This window comes from Salmo salar, chromosome 02, assembly GCF_965601325.2.
Source record: "Salmo salar chromosome 02, fSalSal1, whole genome shotgun sequence".
NCBI lineage: Eukaryota > Metazoa > Chordata > Actinopteri > Salmoniformes > Salmonidae > Salmo > Salmo salar.
The window spans coordinates 6,028,881-6,050,446 of record NC_138292.1 but is presented as its reverse complement, the minus strand read 5'-3'; the positions used below and the strand labels follow the sequence as shown (position 1 = coordinate 6,050,446).

General features: G+C 47.5%; 1 protein-coding gene across 4 annotated transcripts in view; it reads right to left on the bottom strand.

The window, feature by feature from the left end:
- The window catches only part of LOC106573090 (collagen alpha-1(XIV) chain), a 258,521-nt gene that overhangs the window by 33,899 nt on the left and 203,056 nt on the right, over window positions 1-21,566 (bottom strand). For all 4 annotated transcript variants that reach the window (XM_082959258.1, XM_082959260.1, XM_082959256.1 and 1 more), the window contains exons 37-40: window positions 20,309-20,362; window positions 14,899-14,994; window positions 13,346-13,399; window positions 1,226-1,279 (exon numbers count right to left, since the gene is read on the bottom strand). In XM_082959258.1, coding sequence (XP_082815384.1) covers window positions 1,226-1,279; window positions 13,346-13,399; window positions 14,899-14,994; window positions 20,309-20,362 — 258 coding nt within the window. The remainder of the gene's footprint in view (window positions 1-1,225; window positions 1,280-13,345; window positions 13,400-14,898; window positions 14,995-20,308; window positions 20,363-21,566) is intronic.

Genomic DNA, 21,566 nt, shown 5'->3' with positions numbered 1-21,566 from the left:
AATAAAGAAAAGCAAGCCACTTTCTGTCCAAATACAGTGTCAACTAACTGTGTCAAACTGCAATTATGTAATAATTAGGTAAATTAAACACAAAAATGGGACCTAATCCAAAGGAATAATGGCTAAGGAAATCCCTGGTCTTGTTTAGTCACAGATAGTTAATTGAGAGAAGAAGGCTATCATGATTAATGATGTCCTGTGTTACTCTAACTGATTCCCAAGAGGAGGCTATTGTTTTTCTGTTCTGATCTCTCTTGGCATCAGATGTTCCAAACACAGATGGCTCTCTACATCCACAGCAGCATGGTTCTGAGGTGTACCGTTACATATATTCCATCAGAGTCTTTGGCAACTGGACAATATTACAGGGAATGAACCAATCAGGCACTGTCATTTACAGTACAGTAAAGTGTTCCATTCTTCATGAAAATTACTCTTAAGGTGATTTGTAACATTTTAGCTGTAAGCATCATCATCGTCACCATCATTATCCATGTCATGTATACATCTAGATAACAGTGTTGACCCCTGAGATATGATTTTAGAAAACCTTAGAGGATCTTGGGAGTTGTCAGCTTATGGCTGTCGTTGAGGAGCCATGAGTGGATAACAAGATGGAGATTCTATATCACTTTATACTAGTGTTTTCTTTTCCATATCTGTTGGATCAGTGCAGAAGCTTGTGTGATACTAAAGCAGATTCTGATGAGATATACTGTAAGTGGAAAAGTGAAAATCATATGGTAACATCGTTGGGAATTAGTTGACTTAATGTCAGGTAAGTTGACCCGAAAACCGTTCTGTTGCTGTAGCAGCCTGTGTTGCTTTCGTCAGTCTTTGGGATAAAAATGTGGATTATGAAGGTTCGATATCTCATAACTCATTTATTTACAACACATTTATTTAAGTGCTGTGTCAGAGTATGAGCGATGAAATGGGTTCATAGGGAAATCAAAACAGCATTCGGTTAACATCTCGTGAGCTTTAAGCCAGTGATTTAAAGCATCATGAAATAAAAACGTCAGTGTTATGTTCCTGTGAGGAAGGAAACAGAATTACGGGCTTCAAAAGATGAAGGGAAAAAAATGATTTGGCTTTAATATTCAAATTGAGCTAAAGAGCTCAGGGCGCTCAGGCTTTGAACAGATCATACGAACAGAATATACATACAATACATAATACAAATAATTAATCTGTAAGTCAAACAACATGAATAGACTGTTACCCTCTGTCCAACTGGTCCATCTCTTCCTGGTCCGCCAGGAGATCCACTAATACCCTGCAAACAAAATAACAAAATACAGAGTCAAAGTGATTTACAACATGAGAAACCTTATTAATTCAGCTCTGAATGGTCAACATCTCATTTACAAGATGAGAAACCTTATTAATTCAGGTCTGAATGGTCAACATCTCATATACAAGATGAGAAACCTTATTAATTCAGGTCTGAATGGTGAACATCTCATTTACAACATGAGAAACCTTATTAATTCAGGTCTGAATGGTGAACATCTCAACACCTGCCAAAGCTCTGCTGTGTGTATCCAGTCTCCTACAACTCACCCAGCCCATTCCAAACATAATTATAACTTAGCTATGAGGTTATAAAATATGTATCTTTTGCCACAACTTTACAAGAGTGGTCGTAAAGCATATCAATGAAAGGTGGGGATGTTATGCAGAGGAGAGTAGTGGAGAGGAGAGGAGTGTGATTAATGTTGTGCTGTAAGACCAGATCCTGGCACAAACAACCACCAGCCCTGAAATCTTCCCTGTCAGCTATACACACACACACACACACACACACACACACACACACACACACACACACACACACACACACACACACACACACACACACACACACACACACACACACACACACACACACACACACACACACACACACACACACACACACACACACACACACACACACACACACACCCCCACACACACACACACACACACACACAGTCCCCATCCTGGCCCTGAGAGATGTGGTAATGGCAATGAAGAGAGAGGCAGAGAGCAGAGGCAGAGAGCAGAAGCAGCAAGGCCAACAGATTAAGTGTTCATATTTCTCTACCAGACCCAACCAGTCACTCTGGTCCTCTCTACCAGACCCAACCAGTAACTCTGGTCCTCTCTACCACCAGCCAGATCTTACCAGTCACTCTGGTCCTCTCTACCACCAGCCAGATCTTACCAGTCACTCTGGTCCTCTCTACCACCAGCCAGATCTTACCAGTCACTCTGGTCCTCTCTACCACCAGCCAGACCTTACCAGTCACTCTGGTCCTCTCTACCACCAGCCAGACCTTACCAGTCACTCTGGTCCTCTCTACCACCAGCCAGATCTTACCAGTCACTCTGGTCCTCTCTACCACCAGCCAGATCTTACCAGTCACTCTGGTCCTCTCTACCACCAGCCAGATCTTACCAGTCACTCTGGTCCTCTCTACCACCAGCCAGACCTTACCAGTCACTCTGGTCCTCTCTACCACCAGCGAGATCTTACCAGTCACTCTGGTCCTCTCTACCACCAGCCAGACCTTACCAGTCACTCTGGTCCTCTCTACCACCAGCCAGATCTTACCAGTCACTCTGGTCCTCTCTACCACCAGCCAGACCTTACCAGTCACTCTGGTCCTCTCTACCACCAGCCAGATCTTACCAGTCACTCTGGTCCTCTCTACCACCAGCCAGAACTTACCAGTCACTCTGGACCTCTCTACCACCAGCCAGATCTTACCAGTCACTCTGGTCCTCTCTACCACCAGCCAGACCTTACCAGTCACTCTGGTCCTCTCTACCACCAGCCAGACCTTACCAGTCACTCTGGTCCTTTCTACCACCAGCCAGACCCTACCAGTCACTCTGGTCCTCTCTACCACCAGCCAGACCTTACCAGTCACTCTGGTCCTCTCTATCACCAGCCGGATCTTACCAGTCACTCTGGTCCTCTCTACCACCAGCCAGATCTTACCAGTCACTCTGGTCCTCTCTACCACCAGCCAGACCCTACCAGTCACTCTGGTCCTCTCTACCACCAGCCAGATCTTACCAGTCACTCTGGTCCTCTCTACCACCAGCCAGATCTTACCAGTCACTCTGGTCCTCTCTACCACCAGCCAGACCTTACCAGTCACTCTGGTCCTCTCTACCACCAGCCAGACCTTACCAGTCACTCTGGTCCTTTCTACCACCAGCCAGACCCTACCAGTCACTCTGGTCCTCTCTACCACCAGCCAGACCTTACCAGTCACTCTGGTCCTCTCTATCACCAGCCGGATCTTACCAGTCACTCTGGTCCTCTCTACCACCAGCAAGATCTTACCAGTCACTCTGGTCCTCTCTACCACCAGCCAGACCCTACCAGTCACTCTGGTCCTCTCTACCACCAGGCAGATCTTACCAGTCACTCTGGTCCTCTCTACCACCAGCCAGATCTTACCAGTCACTCTGGTCCTCTCTACCACCAGCCAGATCTTACCAGTCACTCTGGTCCTCTCTACCACCAGCCAGACCTTACCAGTCACTCTGGTCCTCTCTACCACCAGCCAGACCTTACCAGTCACTCTGGTCCTCTCTACCACCAGCCAGATCTTACCAGTCACTCTGGTCCTCTCTACCACCAGCCAGATCTTACCAGTCACTCTGGTCCTCTCTACCACCAGCCAGATCTTACCAGTCACTCTGGTCCTCTCTACCACCAGCCAGACCTTACCAGTCACTCTGGTCCTCTCTACCACCAGCGAGATCTTACCAGTCACTCTGGTCCTCTCTACCACCAGCCAGACCTTACCAGTCACTCTGGTCCTCTCTACCACCAGCCAGATCTTACCAGTCACTCTGGTCCTCTCTACCACCAGCCAGACCTTACCAGTCACTCTGGTCCTCTCTACCACCAGCCAGATCTTACCAGTCACTCTGGTCCTCTCTACCACCAGCCAGAACTTACCAGTCACTCTGGTCCTCTCTACCACCAGCCAGATCTTACCAGTCACTCTGGTCCTCTCTACCACCAGCCAGACCTTACCAGTCACTCTGGTCCTCTCTACCACCAGCCAGACCTTACCAGTCACTCTGGTCCTTTCTACCACCAGCCAGACCCTACCAGTCACTCTGGTCCTCTCTACCACCAGCCAGACCTTACCAGTCACTCTGGTCCTCTCTATCACCAGCCGGATCTTACCAGTCACTCTGGTCCTCTCTACCACCAGCCAGATCTTACCAGTCACTCTGGTCCTCTCTACCACCAGCCAGACCCTACCAGTCACTCTGGTCCTCTCTACCACCAGCCAGATCTTACCAGTCACTCAGGTCCTCTCTACCACCAGCCAGATCTTACCAGTCACTCTGGTCCTCTCTACCACCAGCCAGACCCTACCAGTCACTCTGGTCCTCTCTACCACCAGCCAGATCTTACCAGTCACTCTGGTCCTCTCTATCACCAGCCAGATCTTACCAGTCACTCTGGTCCTCTCTACCACCAGCCAGATCTTACCAGTCACTCTGGTCCTCTCTACCACCAGCCAGATCTTACCAGTCACTCTGGTCCTCTCTACCACCAGCCAGATCTTACCAGTCACTCTGGTCCTCTCTACCACCAGCCAGATCTTACCAGTCACTCTGGTCCTCTCTACCACCAGCCAGATCTTACCAGTCACTCTGGTCCTCTCTACCACCAGCCAGACCCAACCAGTCACTCTGGACCTCTCTACCACCAGCCAGATCTTACCAGTCACTCTGGTCCTCTCTATCACCAGCCAGATCTTACCAGTCACTCTGGTCCTCTCTACCACCAGCCAGACCTTACCAGTCACTCTGGTCCTCTCTACCACCAGCCAGACCTTACCAGTCACTCTGGTCCTCTCTACCACCAGCCAGATCTTACCAGTCACTCTGGTCCTCTCTACCACCAGCCAGATCTTACCAGTCACTCTGGTCCTCTCTACCACCAGCCAGACCTTACCAGTCACTCTGGTCCTCTCTACCACCAGCCAGATCTTACCAGTCACTCTGGTCCTCTCTATCACCAGCCAGATCTTACCAGTCACTCTGGTCCTCTCTACCACCAGCCAGATCTTACCAGTCACTCTGGTCCTCTCTACCACCAGCCAGATCTTACCAGTCACTCTGGTCCTCTCTACCACCAGCCAGACCTTACCAGTCACTCTGGTCCTCTCTATCACCAGCCAGATCTTACCAGTCACTCTGGTCCTCTCTACCACCAGCCAGACCTTACCAGTCACTCTGGTCCTCTCTACCACCAGCCAGACCCCACCAGTCACTCTGGTCCTCTCTACCACCAGCCAGACCCAACCAGTCACTCTGGTCCTCTCTACAACCAGCCAGATCTTACCAGTCACTCTGGTCCTCTCTACCACCAGCCAGATCTTACCAGCCACTCTGGTCCTCTCTACCACCAGCCAGATCTTACCAGTCACTCTGGTCCTCTCTACCACCAGCCAGATCTTACCAGTCACTCTGGTCCTCTCTACCACCAGCCAGACCCTACCAGTCACTCTGGTCCTCTCTACCACCAGCAAGACCTTCCCAGTCACTCTGGTCCTCTCTACCACCAGCCAGATCTTACCAGTCACTCTGGTCCTCTCTACCACCAGCCAGATCTTACCAGTCACTCTGGTCCTCTCTACCACCAGCCAGACCTTACCAGTCACTCTGGTCCTCTCTACCACCAGCCAGACCTTACCAGTCACTCTGGTCCTCTCTACCACCAGCCAGATCTTACCAGTCACTCTGGTCCTCTCTACCACCAGCCAGACCTTACCAGTCACTCTGGTCCTCTCTACCACCAGCCAGATCTTACCAGTCACTCTGGTCCTCTCTACCACCAGCCAGATCTTACCAGTCACTCTGGTCCTCTCTATCACCAGGCAGACCTTACCAGTCACTCTGGTCCTCTCTATCACCAGCCAGATCTTACCAGTCACTCTGGTCCTCTCTACCACCAGCCAGACCTTACCAGTCACTCTGGTCCTCTCTACCACCAGCCAGACCCAACCTGTCACTCTGGTCCTCTCTACCACCAGCCAGACCTTACCAGTCACTCTGGTCCTCTCTACCACCAGCCAGACCTTACCAGTCACTCTGGTCCTCTCTACCACCAGCCAGACCTTACCAGTCACTCTGGTCCTCTCTACCAGACCTTACCAGTCACTCTGGTCCTCTCTACCACCAGCCAGATCCTACCAGTCACTCTGGTCCTCTCTACCACCAGCCAGATCTTACCAGTCACTCTGGTCCTCTCTACCACCAGCCAGATCTTACCAGTCACTCTGGTCCTCTCTACCACCAGGCAGACCTTACCAGTCACTCTGGTCCTCTCTACCACCAGGCAGATCTTACCAGTCACTCTGGTCCTCTCTATCACCAGGCAGACCTTACCAGTCACTCTGGTCCTCTCTACCAGACCCTACCAGTCACTCTGGTCCTCTCTACCACCAGCCAGACCTTACCAGTCACTCTGGTCCTCTCTATCACCAGGCAGACCTTACCAGTCACTCTGGTCCTCTCTACCAGACCTTACCAGTCACTCTGGTCCTCTCTACCAGATCTTACCAGTCACTCTGGTCCTCTCTACCACCAGCCAGATCTTACCAGTCACTCTGGTCCTCTCTACCAGACCTTACCAGTCACTCTGGTCCTCTCTACCAGACCTTACCAGTCACTCTGGTCCTCTCTACCAGACCTTACCAGTCACTCTGGTCCTCTCTACCAGACCTTACCAGTCACTCTGGTCCTCTCTACCAGATCTTACCAGTCACTCTGGTCCTCTCTACCAGATCTTACCAGTCACTCTGGTCCTCTCTACCAGACCTTACCAGTCACTCTGGTCCTCTCTACCAGACCTTACCAGTCATTCTGGTCCTCTCTACCAGACCTTACCAGTCACTCTGGTCCTCTCTACCAGATCTTACCAGTCACTCTGGTCCTCTCTACCAGATCTTACCAGTCACTCTGGTCCTCTCTACCAGACCTTACCAGTCACTCTGGTCCTCTCTACCAGACCTTACCAGTCACTCTGGTCCTCGTTACCACCAGCCAGATCTTACCAGTCACTCTGGTCCTCTCTACCAGACCCTACCAGTCACTCTGGTCCTCTCTACCAGACCTTACCAGTCACTCTGGTCCTCTCTACCAGACCTTACCAGTCACTCTGGTCCTCTCTACCACCAGCCAGATATTACCAGTCACTCTGGTCCTCTCTACCACCAGCCAGACCCCACCAGTCACTCTGGTCCTCTCTACCACCAGCCAGACCCTACCAGTCACTCTGGTCCTCTCTACCACCAGGCAGACCTTACCAGTCACTCTGGTCCTCTCTACCAGACCTTACCAGTCACTCTGGTCCTCTCTACCACCAGCCAGACCTTACCAGTCACTCTGGTCCTCTCTACCAGATCTTACCAGTCACTCTGGTCCTCTCTACCAGATCTTACCAGTCACTCTGGTCCTCTCTACCAGACCTTACCAGTCACTCTGGTCCTCTCTACCAGACCTTACCAGTCACTCTGGTCCTCTCTACCAGACCTTACCAGTCACTCTGGTCCTCTCTACCAGATCTTACCAGTCACTCTGGTCCTCTCTACCAGATCTTACCAGTCACTCTGGTCCTCTCTACCAGACCTTACCAGTCACTCTGGTCCTCTCTACCAGATCTTACCAGTCACTCTGGTCCTCTCTACCAGATCTTACCAGTCACTCTGGTCCTCTCTACCAGACCTTACCAGTCACTCTGGTCCTCTCTACCAGACCTTACCAGTCACTCTGGTCCTCTCTACCACCAGCCAGATCTTACCAGTCACTCTGGTCCTCTCTACCAGACCCTACCAGTCACTCTGGTCCTCTCTACCAGACCTTACCAGTCACTCTGGTCCTCTCTACCAGACCTTACCAGTCACTCTGGTCCTCTCTACCAGACCTTACCAGTCACTCTGGTCCTCTCTACCAGATCTTACCAGTCACTCTGGTCCTCTCTACCAGACCCTACCAGTCACTCTGGTCCTCTCTACCAGACCTTACCAGTCACTCTGGTCCTCTCTACCAGACCTTACCAGTCACTCTGGTCCTCTCTACCAGATCTTACCAGTCACTCTGGTCCTCTCTACCAGACCTTACCAGTCACTCTGGTCCTCTCTACCAGACCTTACCAGTCACTCTGGTCCTCTCTACCAGACCTTACCAGTCACTCTGGTCCTCTCTACCAGACCTTACCAGTCACTCTGGTCCTCTCTACCAGATCTTACCAGTCACTCTGGTCCTCTCTACCAGACCTTACCAGTCACTCTGGTCCTCTCTACCAGATCTTACCAGTCACTCTGGTCCTCTCTACCAGACCTTACCAGTCACTCTGGTCCTCTCTACCAGACCTTACCAGTCACTCTGGTCCTCTCTACCAGACCTTACCAGTCACTCTGGTCCTCTCTACCAGACCTTACCAGTCACTCTGGTCCTCTCTACCAGACCTTACCAGTCACTCTGGTCCTCTCTACCAGAAATCCAGGATAAATCAACCCCTAGAGACTAAGAATGGTGGTTAAGGGTTGCTAAGCAATGAATCAGTTAGATACATTGCCCCCCTGCTCTACCATCACCACTCAGACACACATACTTTGCTATTCATTGAAATGGCTACCCATGCATTTTTCACTGTCAGGTTGTAAATGAGAGGAGAGGGGAGAGCTCATGACAAGGGTTATATTGTATTTACTGTATACTGTGGCTGGTGATGGTGAGAGATAGAGAGAGGCAAAGACCTCTTTAATGGATGTTCCGGAGGTGTGATGGTGAGAGATAGAGAGAGGCAAAGACCTCTTTAATAGATGTTCTGGGGTTGTGATGGTGAGAGACAGAGAGGCAAAGACCTCTTTAATGGATGTTCCGGAGGTGTGATGGTGAGAGACAGAGAGAGGAAAAGACCTCTTTAATGGATGTTCCGGAGGTGTGATGGTGAGAGACAGAGAGGCAAAGACCTCTAATGGATGTTCCGGAGGTGTGATGGTGAGAGACAGAGAGGCAAAGACCTCTTTAATGGATGTTCCGGGGGTGTGATGGTGAGAGACAGAGAGGCAAAGAGCTCTTTAATGGATGTTCCGGAGGTGCGATGGTGAGAGACAGAGAGGCAAAGACCTCTTTAATGGATGTTCCGGAGGTGTGATGGTGAGAGCCAGAGAGGCAAAGAGCTCTATATTGGATGTTCCGCAGGTGTGATGGTAAGAGACAGAGAGGCAAAGACCTCTTTAATGGATGTTCCGAAGGTATGATGGTGAGAGACAGAGAGGCAAAGAGCTCTGTAATGGATGTTCCGAAGGTATGATGGTGAGAGACAGAGAGGCAAAGACCTCTGTAATGGATTTTCCGGGGGTGCGATGGTGAGAGACAGAGAGAGGCAAAGAGCTCTGTAATGGATATTCCGCAGGTGTGATGGTGAGAGACAAAGAGAGGCAAAGAGCTCTGTAATGGATGTTCCGAAGGTGTGATGGTGAGAGACAGAGAGGCAAAGAGCTCTGTAATGGATGTTCCGGAGGTGCGATGGTGAGAGACAGAGAGGCAAAGACCTCTTTAATGGATGTTCCGGAGGTGTGATGGTGAGAGCCAGAGAGGCAAAGAGCTCTATATTGGATGTTCCGCAGGTGTGATGGTAAGAGACAGAGAGGCAAAGACCTCTTTAATGGATGTTCCGAAGGTATGATGGTGAGAGACAGAGAGGCAAAGAGCTCTGTAATGGATGTTCCGAAGGTATGATGGTGAGAGACAGAGAGGCAAAGACCTCTGTAATGGATTTTCCGGGGGTGCGATGGTGAGAAACAGAGAGAGGCAAAGAGCTCTGTAATGGATATTCCGCAGGTGTGATGGTGAGAGACAAAGAGAGGCAAAGAGCTCTGTAATGGATGTTCCGGAGGTGCGATGGTGTGCGTCCCAAATGGAACCCTTTGACCTTTGCAGGAATAGAGTGCCATTTTGGATGCAGCCATATATTCTTTGTGGCTGGTGTAGATTACAGCAGGTCCTTGAAGGTACCTTCTAGAAGAAACGCCTCTACTGTATACTCTTAGGGGTTCTGACAAAATGCAGAAAGTCATGACTCTTCCACCACAAAGGGACAAGAACAGGACGTAGAAAGTCCTGATTCAAAGTAAATACCATCTAGACAGGGGACTCCTCCAATATCATTAGAGTATGAGCCCCGCTGCTGCCTGAAACCCACTTCCTCATATCACCAAGGCTGTGTCCCAAATAGCACTCTGTAGACAGACTTCTATAGAAGGTCATTATGTTCTCTGATCTGTCCTCTAAGTAGACCAGGCTCAGTAATTAATAATGGTAGTTCATCATGGTTTTCTCATGTGACTGAGTCTGGTAGCAGCAGGGGAAGCCCTGTGTACCAGGGTGTCTCATGTGACTGATTCTGGTAGCAGCAGGGGAAGCCCTGTGTACCAGGGTGTCTCATGTGACTGATTCCATTAGTCTGGTAGCAGCAGGGGAAGCCCTGTGTACCAGGGTGTATCATGTGACTGATTCCATTAGTCTGGTAGCAGCAGGGGAAGCCCTGTGTGCCAGGGTGTCTCATGTGACTGATTCCATTAGTCTGGTAGCAGCAGGGGAAGCCCTGTGTACCAGGGTGTATCATGTGACTGATTCCATTAGTCTGGTAGCAGCAGGGGAAGCCCTATGTACCAGGGTGTCTCATGTGACTGATTCTGGCAGCAGCAGGGGAAGCCCTGTGTACCAGGGTGTCTCATGTGACTGATTCCATTAGTCTGGTAGCAGCAGGGAAGCCCTATGTGCCAGGGTGTCTCATGTGACTGATTCCATTAGTCTGGTAGCAGCAGGGGAAGCCCTATGTACCAGGTTGTCTCATGTGACTGATTCCATTAGTCTGGTAGCAGCAGGGGAAGCCCTATGTACCAGGTTGTCTCATGTGACTGATTCCATTAGTCTGGTAGCAGCAGGGGAAGCCCTGTGTACCAGGGTGTCTCATGTGACTGATTCCATTAGTCTGGTAGCAGCAGGGGAAGCCCTATGTGCCAGGGTGTATCATGTGAATGATTCCATTAGTCTGGTAGCAGCAGGGGAAGCCCTGTGTACCAGGGTGTCTCATGTGACTGATTCCATTAGTCTGGTAGCAGCAGGGGAAGCCCTATGTGCCAGGGTGTATCATGTGAATGATTCCATTAGTCTGGTAGCAGCAGGGGAAGCCCTATGTACCAGGTTGTCTCATGTGACTGATTCCATTAGTCTGGTAGCAGCAGGGGAAGCCCTATGTACCAGGGTGTCTCATGTGACTGATTCTGGTAGCAGCAGGGGAAGCCCTGTGTACCAGGGTGTCTCATGTGACTGATTCCATTAGTCTGGTAGCAGCAGGGGAAGCCCTGTGTACCAGGATGTCTCATGTGACTGATTCCATTAGTCTGGTAGCAGCAGGGGAAGCCCTGTGTACCAGGGTGTCTCATGTGACTGATTCTGGCAGCAGCAGGGGAAGCCCTGTGTACCAGGGTGTATAATGTGACTGATTCCATTAGTCTGGTAGCAGCAGGGGAAGCCCTATGTGCCAGGGTGTCTCATGTGACTGATTCCATTAGTCTGGTAGCAGCAGGGGAAGCCCTATGTACCAGGTTGTCTCATGTGACTGATTCCATTAGTCTGGTAGCAGCAGGGGAAGCCCTGTGTGCCAGGGTGTCTCATGTGACTGATTCCATTAGTCTGGTAGCAGCAGGGGAAGCCCTATGTACCAGGGTGTCTCATGTGAATGATTCCATTAGTCTGGTAGCAGCAGGGGAAGCCCTGTGTGCCAGGGTGTCTCATGTGACTGATTCCATTAGTCTGGTAGCAGCAGGGGAAGCCCTATGTGCCAGGGTGTCTCATGTGACTGATTCCATTAGTCTGGTAGCAGCAGGGGAAGCCCTATGTGCCAGGGTGTCTCATGTGACTGATTCCATTAGTCTGGTAGCAGCAGGGGAAGCCCTGTGTACCAGGGTGTATCATGTGACTGATTCCATTAGTCTGGTAGCAGCAGGGGAAGCCCTATGTGCCAGGTTGTCTCATGTGACTGATTCCATTAGTCTGGTAGCAGCAGGGGAAGCCCTATGTACCAGGGTGTCTCATGTGAATGTTTCCATTAGTCTGGTAGCAGCAGGGGAAGCCCAATGTACCAGGGTGTATCATGTGACTGATTCCATTAGTCTGGTAGCAGCAGGGGAAGCCCTATGTGCCAGGGTGTCTCATGTGACTGATTCCATTAGTCTGGTAGCAGCAGGGGAAGCCCTATGTACCAGGGTGTCTCATGTGAATGTTTCCATTAGTCTGGTAGCAGCAGGGGAAGCCCAATGTACCAGGGTGTATCATGTGACTGATTCCATTAGTCTGGTAGCAGCAGGGGAAGCCCTATGTGCCAGGGTGTATCATGTGACTGATTCCATTAGTCTGGTAGCAGCAGGGGAAGCCCTGTGAACCAGGGTGTCTCATGTGACTGATTCCATTAGTCTGGTAGCAGCAGGGGAAGCCCTATGTACCAGGTTGTCTCATGTGAATGATTCCATTAGTCTGGTAGCAGCAGGGGAAGCCCTATGTGCCAGGGTGGGGTGTAAGAGACACCTGGGCTGCGTACCAAATATCACCCTGTTCCCTATATAGAGCACTACTTTTGTACTGTGTAGGGAATAGGGTCCTATTTGGGACGCAGCCCTCACCTCGTAATGCGACGCCTCACGACGCCAAGACAGGAACATTCTCCCAGCTGCTGCTTATCTCTCCCTCACCTCCCTCACACACATCTATTACACAAACAAGCGCACACACACACAAGCACGCACGTGCACACACACACACACACACACACACACACACACACACACACTGTAATTACAGTGGAAGGTTGATCTATGACTAGAATAGGTTTTCCAGTCAGTGGAAGGTTGATCTATGACTAGAATAGGTTTTCCAGACAGTGGAAGGTTGATCTATGACTAGAATAGGTTTTCCAGACAGTGGAAGGTTGATCTATGACTAGAATAGGTTTTCCAGACAGTGGAAGGTTGATCTATGACTAGAATAGGTTTTCCAGACAGTGGAAGGTTGATCTATGACTAGAATAGGTTTTCCAGACAGGGGAAGTTTGATCTATGACTAGAATAGGTTTTCCAGACAGTGGAAGGTTGATCTATGACTAGAATAGGTTTTCCAGACAGTGGAAGCACAGTGTCACATCACAGTGCCTCTGTGGAGGTAATAAACACTAGTCACATCACAGTGTCTCTGTGGGAGTCAGGAGAGGAAAACAAAATGGAGCTGAGGAATATGTGTCTTTACTCACCTGAGGTCCTGGTAAACCAATATCTCCTTTTTCTCCCTTTTCACCATCACCACCCTGAAACAGAAATGGACATGAGAAAGAAAAAAAAAACTCTGAATCATTCATTCCTTTGTCATTTTGTAATTTCATACAAAGCCAGTGGGTAGATGGAAGGGTTTGCAAATGATTGACTGTACATTAGTCATATGCGGCACACTGTCATGGAGCACAGTTTAACTAGAGGCAAACGTGTTCATATACAGGCTATATACTGTATCATATCTTATGTTCATATACAGGCTATATACTGTATCATATCTTATGTTCATATACAGGCTATATACTGTATCATATCTTATGTTCATATACAGGCTATATACTGTATCATATCTTATGTTCATATACAGGCTATATGCTGTATCATATCTTATGTTCATATACAGGCTATATACTGTATCATATCTTATGTTCATATACAGGCTATATACTGTATCATATCTTATGTTCATATACAGGCTATATACTGTATCATATCTTATGTTCATATACAGGCTATATACTGTATCATATCTTATGTTCATATACAGGCTATATACTGTACCATATCTTATGTTCATATACAGGCTATATACTGTATCATATCTTATGTTCATATACAGGCTATATACTGTATCATATCTTATGTTCATATACAGGCTATATACTGTATCATATCTTATGTTCATATACAGGCTACATACTGTATCATATCTTATGTTCATATACAGGCTATATACTGTATCATATCTTATGTTCATATACAGGCTATATACTGTATCATATCTTATGTTCATATACAGGCTATATACTGTACCATATCTTATGTTCATATACAGGCTATATACTGTATCATATCTTATGTTCATATACAGGCTATATACTGTATCATATCTTATGTTCATATACAGGCTATATACTGTACCATATCTTATGTTCATATACAGGCTATATACTGTATCATATCTTATGTTCATATATACTCTGAGTGTACTGTGTGTATATATATGAACATAAGATATGATATATACTGTATCTTACCGGTGGTCCCTGGATGGAATGCCCACTAGACCCCACAGGACCAGGGTTATAGGTCATATATCATATCTTACCGGTGGTCCCTGGATGGAATGTCCACTAGGCCCCACAGGACCAGGGTTATAGGTCATATATCATATCTTACTGGTGGTCCCTGGATGGAATGTCCACTAGGCCCCACAGGACCAGGGTTATAGGTCATATATCATATCTTACCGGTGGTCCCTGGATGGAATGTCCACTAGGCCCTTGAGGACCAGGGTTATAGGTCATATATCATATCTTACCGGTGGTCCCTGGATGGAATGTCCACTAGACCCCACAGGACCAGGGTTATAGGTCATATATCATATCTTACCGGTGGTCCCTGGATGGAATGTCCACTAGGCCCCACAGGACCAGGGTTATAGGTCATATATCATATCTTACCGGTGGTCCCTGGATGGAATGTCCACTAGGCCCCACAGGACCAGGGTTATAGGTCATATATCATATCTTACCGGTGGTCCCTGGATGGAATGTCCACTAGGCCCTTGAGGACCAGGGGGGCCCTGTGGTCCAGGAGGACCTTTATCACCAACTAGTCCTTGAGGCCCCTGGAGAAGACAGACCATTTATTTAAATCACACAATGTTAACCAATGACTCATCACTGTTTCCTACTGATTTATAAACTATATTTCAACTGATAAACTGATCAATAGTCTATAAACTACTTTAAAAACCTTTAGAACACATTTGTGAAATGTACCACATCGGCCACTATGCTTGTTGTAAATGATATTGCAAATGCCTTAGATGATAGAAAGCACTGTGCTGCGTTGTTTGTAGATTTGTCAAAAGCTTTTGACACTGTAGACCATGCTATCCTTTTGAGTAAGCTGTCATCTATAGGAGTGGGCACTGATGCCTGCCGATGGTTTGCCGATGGTTTTATGACTATCTTAAAGATACGGGGTCAAGTCTGACTCCTTACAGTTACTTAAAGGGGTGCCTCAGGGTTCAATAATTGGCCCACTATTGTTCTCACTTTATATAAACAACATTGGTGATGATGTCAAATATTGTAAATTCCATTTATATGCAGATGACACAGTGATGTACTCTATTGCTCCAACAGCGGACCAAGCTTTAATGCAGTTGGAGTCTGATTTTAGGATACTACAGGGGTCTCTTTTACAGCTTAAACTTGTTTTAAACGCTAAGAAAACAAATGTCATGTTTTTTTCTAGGTCTAAACTCTCAGTTAGAAACACTTTTGTAATCACTAGCTTGGATGGTACTCAAATCAAACAGGTCTCTGCATATAAATATTTAGGGGTATGGCTAGATGATAAGCTTTCTTTTAAAAAACATGTTACTGAATTGGGAAAAAAGCTCAAATTCAAGATAGGGTTCCTTTACAGAAACAGGGCTTGTCTGTCCTTTGTAAATAGAAAACAAATTGTGCAGGCTACTTTTATGTCCGTTTTAGATGATGGTGATATTATCTATATGCATGCATCGGCAAACACATTAAAACCACTGGATGCTATTTACCATTGTGCACTCAGGTTTATCACAGGTGATAGTTACAAAACTCATCACTGTATCCTATATCAACATGTGGGTTGGGACTCTCTATCTGTGAGGCGAGAGCAACATGCTCTCTTGTTTATTTATAAAGCACTTCTTTTAAAACTACCTCCATATATATCATCATTAATTTCCACTAGATATACAAATTTTAAAACCAGATCACAGATGTGGATTACATTAGAGACTCCTGCGGTCTCCACAGAGTTGGGTAGGACTGCCTTTAGTTCCTTTGCACCTTATTTATGGAACAAACTGCAGATCCAACTTAAGTTAGACACTCTGGTGTCCCTTGCCCATTTTAAAAATGTTATGGAGGATCAATATGATGTTGTCTGTGATTGTTTCTGTTGAATTGTGTCTTTGTTTTGTATGTTTGAAATGTTCTTGTCTGTATGCCTAGAACTGTATATGTCAACATGTTTACACAGGGCACAGCCGTAACAGAGATCCAGGTCTCAGTCTGTTTTCCCTGTTAAAATAAAGATTAAAAAATAATAATAATAAAAAAATAAAAAATTTTTTTACAAATGTGAAGTGTTACAACAACACATTTGATTAACCGCCCGCCCTGTTTACATAAAATTGAATTGAACTAAAAGTTTGTTAGGTCTTCTCTCTGGTGATAAATATGTTCTGTGTTTTCAACGTCCAAGTTTGGACATCAGGTTTTAGAGCTACTGTCTGACAGCCTTCCTTCTAAAACACAATGCCGTTGCCTTGGGTCTCTCGCTCCACACATAAATGTGATATTCATCAAGATAAGACAAAGTACAACGGGTAGCCCACATAACCGTTCTTCGAGGACACTCATTAGAATGGAGTTTACATTCTGTGGGACTGTGCTCTAGGAAATTGATTTAGTCTGTGTCCCAAATGGCACCATAGGGCTTTGGTCAAAAGTAGTGCACTATATAGGGAATAGGATGCAAATTAGGACTTCTTTTAGCCATTACCCAACAGTAAATTTGAATTTAGATTACAGCCATCCTGGGTTGGGTTTGTTTGGCACCATAATGCAATCTGTTCCTAGCATGGCCTCGCCGTTCACATCTGTTGTAACTTTGTTAGCGAACTGCGAGCGTGAAACTGGGTTGTAGCAGAAGGACTGGAGAGGCCGAAAGCCTGCAGCCTTAGAGGTTGATAAAGCAGTCGTACAGACGGAGAGAGGGGACTGCCCCATATACCAAACCTGTGTTCAAACACTATTTGAAATCTTTAAAATACTTTGAGAGTTTGATTTAGTGTCAGGTGGGCGGTGTTTGAATGCCTGGTGGGCTGGGTCAGAATGCAAGATGGGCTGGGTTTGAATGCCAGGTGGGCGAGGTCAGAATGCCAGATAGGCGGGGTCTGAATGCCTGGTGGGCTGGGTCAGAATGCCAGATGGGCTGGGTTTGAATGCCAGGTGGGTGGGGTCAGAATGCCAGATAGGCGGGGTCTGAATGCCAGGTGGGCGTGGTTTGAATGCCAGGTGGGTGGAGTTTGAATGGCAGGTGGGCGGGGTCTGAATGCCAGGTGGGCGTGGTCTGAATGCCAGGTGGGCGTGGTTTGAATGCCAGATGGGCTGGGTTTGAATGCCAGGTGGGCGGGGTCAGAATGCCAGATATGCGGGGTCTGAATGCCAGGTGGGCGTGGTTTGAATGCCAGGTGGACGTGGTTTAAATGCCAGGTGAGCGTGGTTTGAATGCCAGGTGGGCTGAGTTTGAATGCCAGGTGGGCGGGGTCAGAATGCCAGATAGGCGGGGTCTGAATGCCAGGTGGGCGTAGTTTGAATGCCAGATGGGCTGGGTTTGAATGCCAGGTGGGCGGGGTCAGAATGCCAGATAGGCGGGGTCTGAATGCCAGGTGGACGTGGTTTGAATGCCAGATGGGCGTGGTTTGAATGCCAGATGGGCTGGGTTTGAATGCCAGGTGGGCGGGGTCAGAATGACAGATAGGCGGGGTCTGAATGCCAGGTGACGTGGTCTGAATGCCAGGTGGGCGTGGTTTGAATGCCAGATGGGCTGGGTTTGAATGCCAGGTGGCGTGGTTTGAATGCCAGATGGGCTGGGTTTGAATGCCAGGTGGGCGTGGTTTGAATGCCAGATGGGCTTGGTTTGAATGACAGATGGGCGGGGTCATAATGACAGATAGGCGGGGTCTGAATGCCAGGTGGGTGAGGTTTGCATGCCAGGTGGGCTGGGTTTGAATGCCAGGTGGGTGGGGTTTGCAATGCAGGGGGGCGTGGTTTGCGCTTTTGGGACTTTTGTAATTAGTTCCATTGCAACAGGCGAGTTCAAACCGAGCACAGCTGTAGTATTTGAACCCAGGTCTGAGTCAGACACAGAGAGAACTGGAATAACAAAGTTTCAGCCTACTCCTAAAACTACAGTCCAAATAAGCTGCAATATGATCCTGTTTAACTATAACCTACACAAGCCTCTCTTGGCTTCAACATGAAGACTGCTGGCATAAAGCCAGAACGACACGGCGAGGTTCACTTAGTGTGTGAAAACAGTGACATCCTCCAAATATAACAGAATTGCACATTACGTTGCATATTTATGTATCTCCACATCTCAGCCATTGTTTCAGGCTATTTATTGGAAGAAATTCCATCGTATTCTTTATGTTCCAAGTTCTAGGTGGCCCCTCGCGTACTGTAGCCAGAGTATGTGTTACTGTGGAAGCACTGAGCTGCTACAAAATATTAAGCTCACCCCCCCATATTGACTCTAATGCTTCCCACAGTTATTGTTGGCTGGATGGCCTTTGGGTGGTGGACCATTCTTGATACACACGGGAAACTGTTGAGCGTGAAAAACCCAGCAGTGTTGAAGTTCTTGACACAAACCGGTGCGCCTGACACCTACTATCATACCCTGTTCAAAGGCACTTATATATTTTGTCTTGCCCATTCACCATCTGAATGGCACACATACACAATCCATATTTCAATTGTCACAAGGCTTAAAAATCTGAATTTAACAAGTGACATCAATAAGGGTTCATAGCTTTCACCTGGTCAGTCTATGTAATGGTCTGTACACTGAGCTGTATTGGGATGGAGTCCCTCCAGTTTGTGTTACTGTGGAAACACTGAGCTGTATTGTGATGGAGTCCCTCCAGTATGTGTTACTGTGGAAACACTGAGCTGTATTGGGATGGAGTCCCTCCAGTTTGTGTTACTGTGGAAACACTGAGCTGTATTGGGATGGAGTCCCTCCAGTTTGTGTTACTGTGGAAACACTGAGCTGTATTGGGATGGAGTCCCTCCCGTATGTGTTACTGTGGAAACACTGAGCTGTATTGGGATGGAGTCCCTCCAGTATGTGTTACTGTGGAAACACTGAGCTGTATTGGGATGGAGTCCCTCCAGTATGTGTTACTGTGGAAACACTGAGCTGTATTGTGATGGAGTCCCTCCAGTATGTGTTACTGTGGAAACACTGAGCTGTATTGGGATGGAGTCCCTCCAGTTTGTGTTACTGTGGAAACACTGAGCTGTATTGGGATGGAGTCCCTCCAGTTTGTGTTACTGTGGAAACACTGAGCTGTATTGGGATGGAGTCCCTCCCGTATGTGTTACTGTGGAAACACTGAGCTGTATTGGGATGGAGTCCCTCCAGTATGTGTTACTGTGGAAACACTGAGCTGTATTGGGATGGAGTCCCTCCCGTATGTGTTACTGTGGAAACACTGAGCTGTATTGGGATGGAGTCCCTCCCGTATGTGTTACTGTGGAAACACTGAGCTGTATTGGGATGGAGTCCCTCCAGTATGTGTTACTGTGGAAACACTGAGCTGTATTGGGATGGAGTCCCTCCAGTATGTGTTACTGTGGAAACACTGAGCTGTATTGTGATGGAGTCCCTCCAGTATGTGTTACTGTGGAAACACTGGGCTGTATTGGGATGGAGTCCCTCCAGTATGTGTTACTGTGGAAACACTGAGCTGTATTGGGATGGAGTCCCTCCCGTATGTGTTACTGTGGAAACACTGAGCTGTATTGTGATGGAGTCCCTCCAGTATGTGTTACTGTGGAAACACTGAGCTGTATTGTGATGGAGTCCCTCCAGTATGTGTTACTGTGGAAACACTGAGCTGTATTGTGATGGAGTCCCTCCAGTATGTGTTACTGTGGAAACACTGAGCTGTATTGGGATGGAGTCCCTCCCGTATGTGTTACTGTGGAAACACTGGGCTGTATTGGGATGGAGTCCCTCTGTCTATGTCCCAAATGGTACCCTATTCCCTATGTAGTGCCCTTCTTTTCACCAGAGGCCTGCCATTTGGGATGCAGCCTGTGTAAGCACTGAGCAGCATAGTGTGATGGAGGATGAATAGTATACTTTACCACATTGCCTGGCTCCCCTCGATCTCCCCTGGCCCCTCTGATACCAGCACCTCCCTGGAAGAATGGAAGGGAGAAAGGAGACCATAAACACCATGATAACCATACTGTACATCTGACTGGGAATCAGACCATAAACACCATGATAACCATACTGTACATCTGACTGGGAATCAGACCATAAACACCATGATAACCATACTGTACATCTGACTGGGAATCAGACCATAAACACCATGATAACCATACTGTACATCTGACTGGGAATCAGACCATAAACACCATGATAACCATACTGTACATCTGACTGGGAATCAGACCATAAACACCATGATAACCATACTGTACATCTGACTGGGAATCAGACCATAAACACCACGATAACCATACTGTACATCTGACTGGGAATCAGACCATAAACACCATGATAACCATACTGTACATCTGACTGGGAATCAGACCATAAACACCACGATAACCATACTGTACATCTGACTGGGAATCAGACCATAAACACCATGATAACCATACTGTACATCTGACTGGGAATCAGACCATAAACACCACGATAACCATACTGTACATCTGACTGGGAATCAGACCATAAACACCATGATAACCATACTGTACATCTGACTGGGAATCAGACCATAAACACCATGATAACCATACTGTACATCTGACTGGGAATCAGACCATAAACACCATGATAACCATACTGTACATCTGACTGGGAATCAGACCGTAAACACCATGATAACCATACTGTACATCTGACTGGGAATCAGACCATAAACACCATGATAACCATACTGTACATCTGACTGGGAATCAGACCATAAACACCATGATAACCATACTGTACATCTGACTGGGAATCAGACCATAAACACCATGATAACCATACTGTACATCTGACTGGGAATCAGACCATAAACACCATGATAACCATACTGTACATCTGACTGGGAATCAGACCATAAACACCATGATAACCATACTGTACATCTGACTGGGAATCAGACCATAAACACCATGATAACCATACTGTACATCTGACTGGGAATCAGACCGTAAACACCATGATAACCATACTGTACATCTGACTGGGAATCAGACCATAAACACCATGATAACCATACTGTACATCTGACTGGGAATCAGACCATAAACACCATGATAACCATACTGTACATCTGACTGGGAATCAGACCATAAACACCATGATAACCATACTGTACATCTGACTGGGAATCAGACC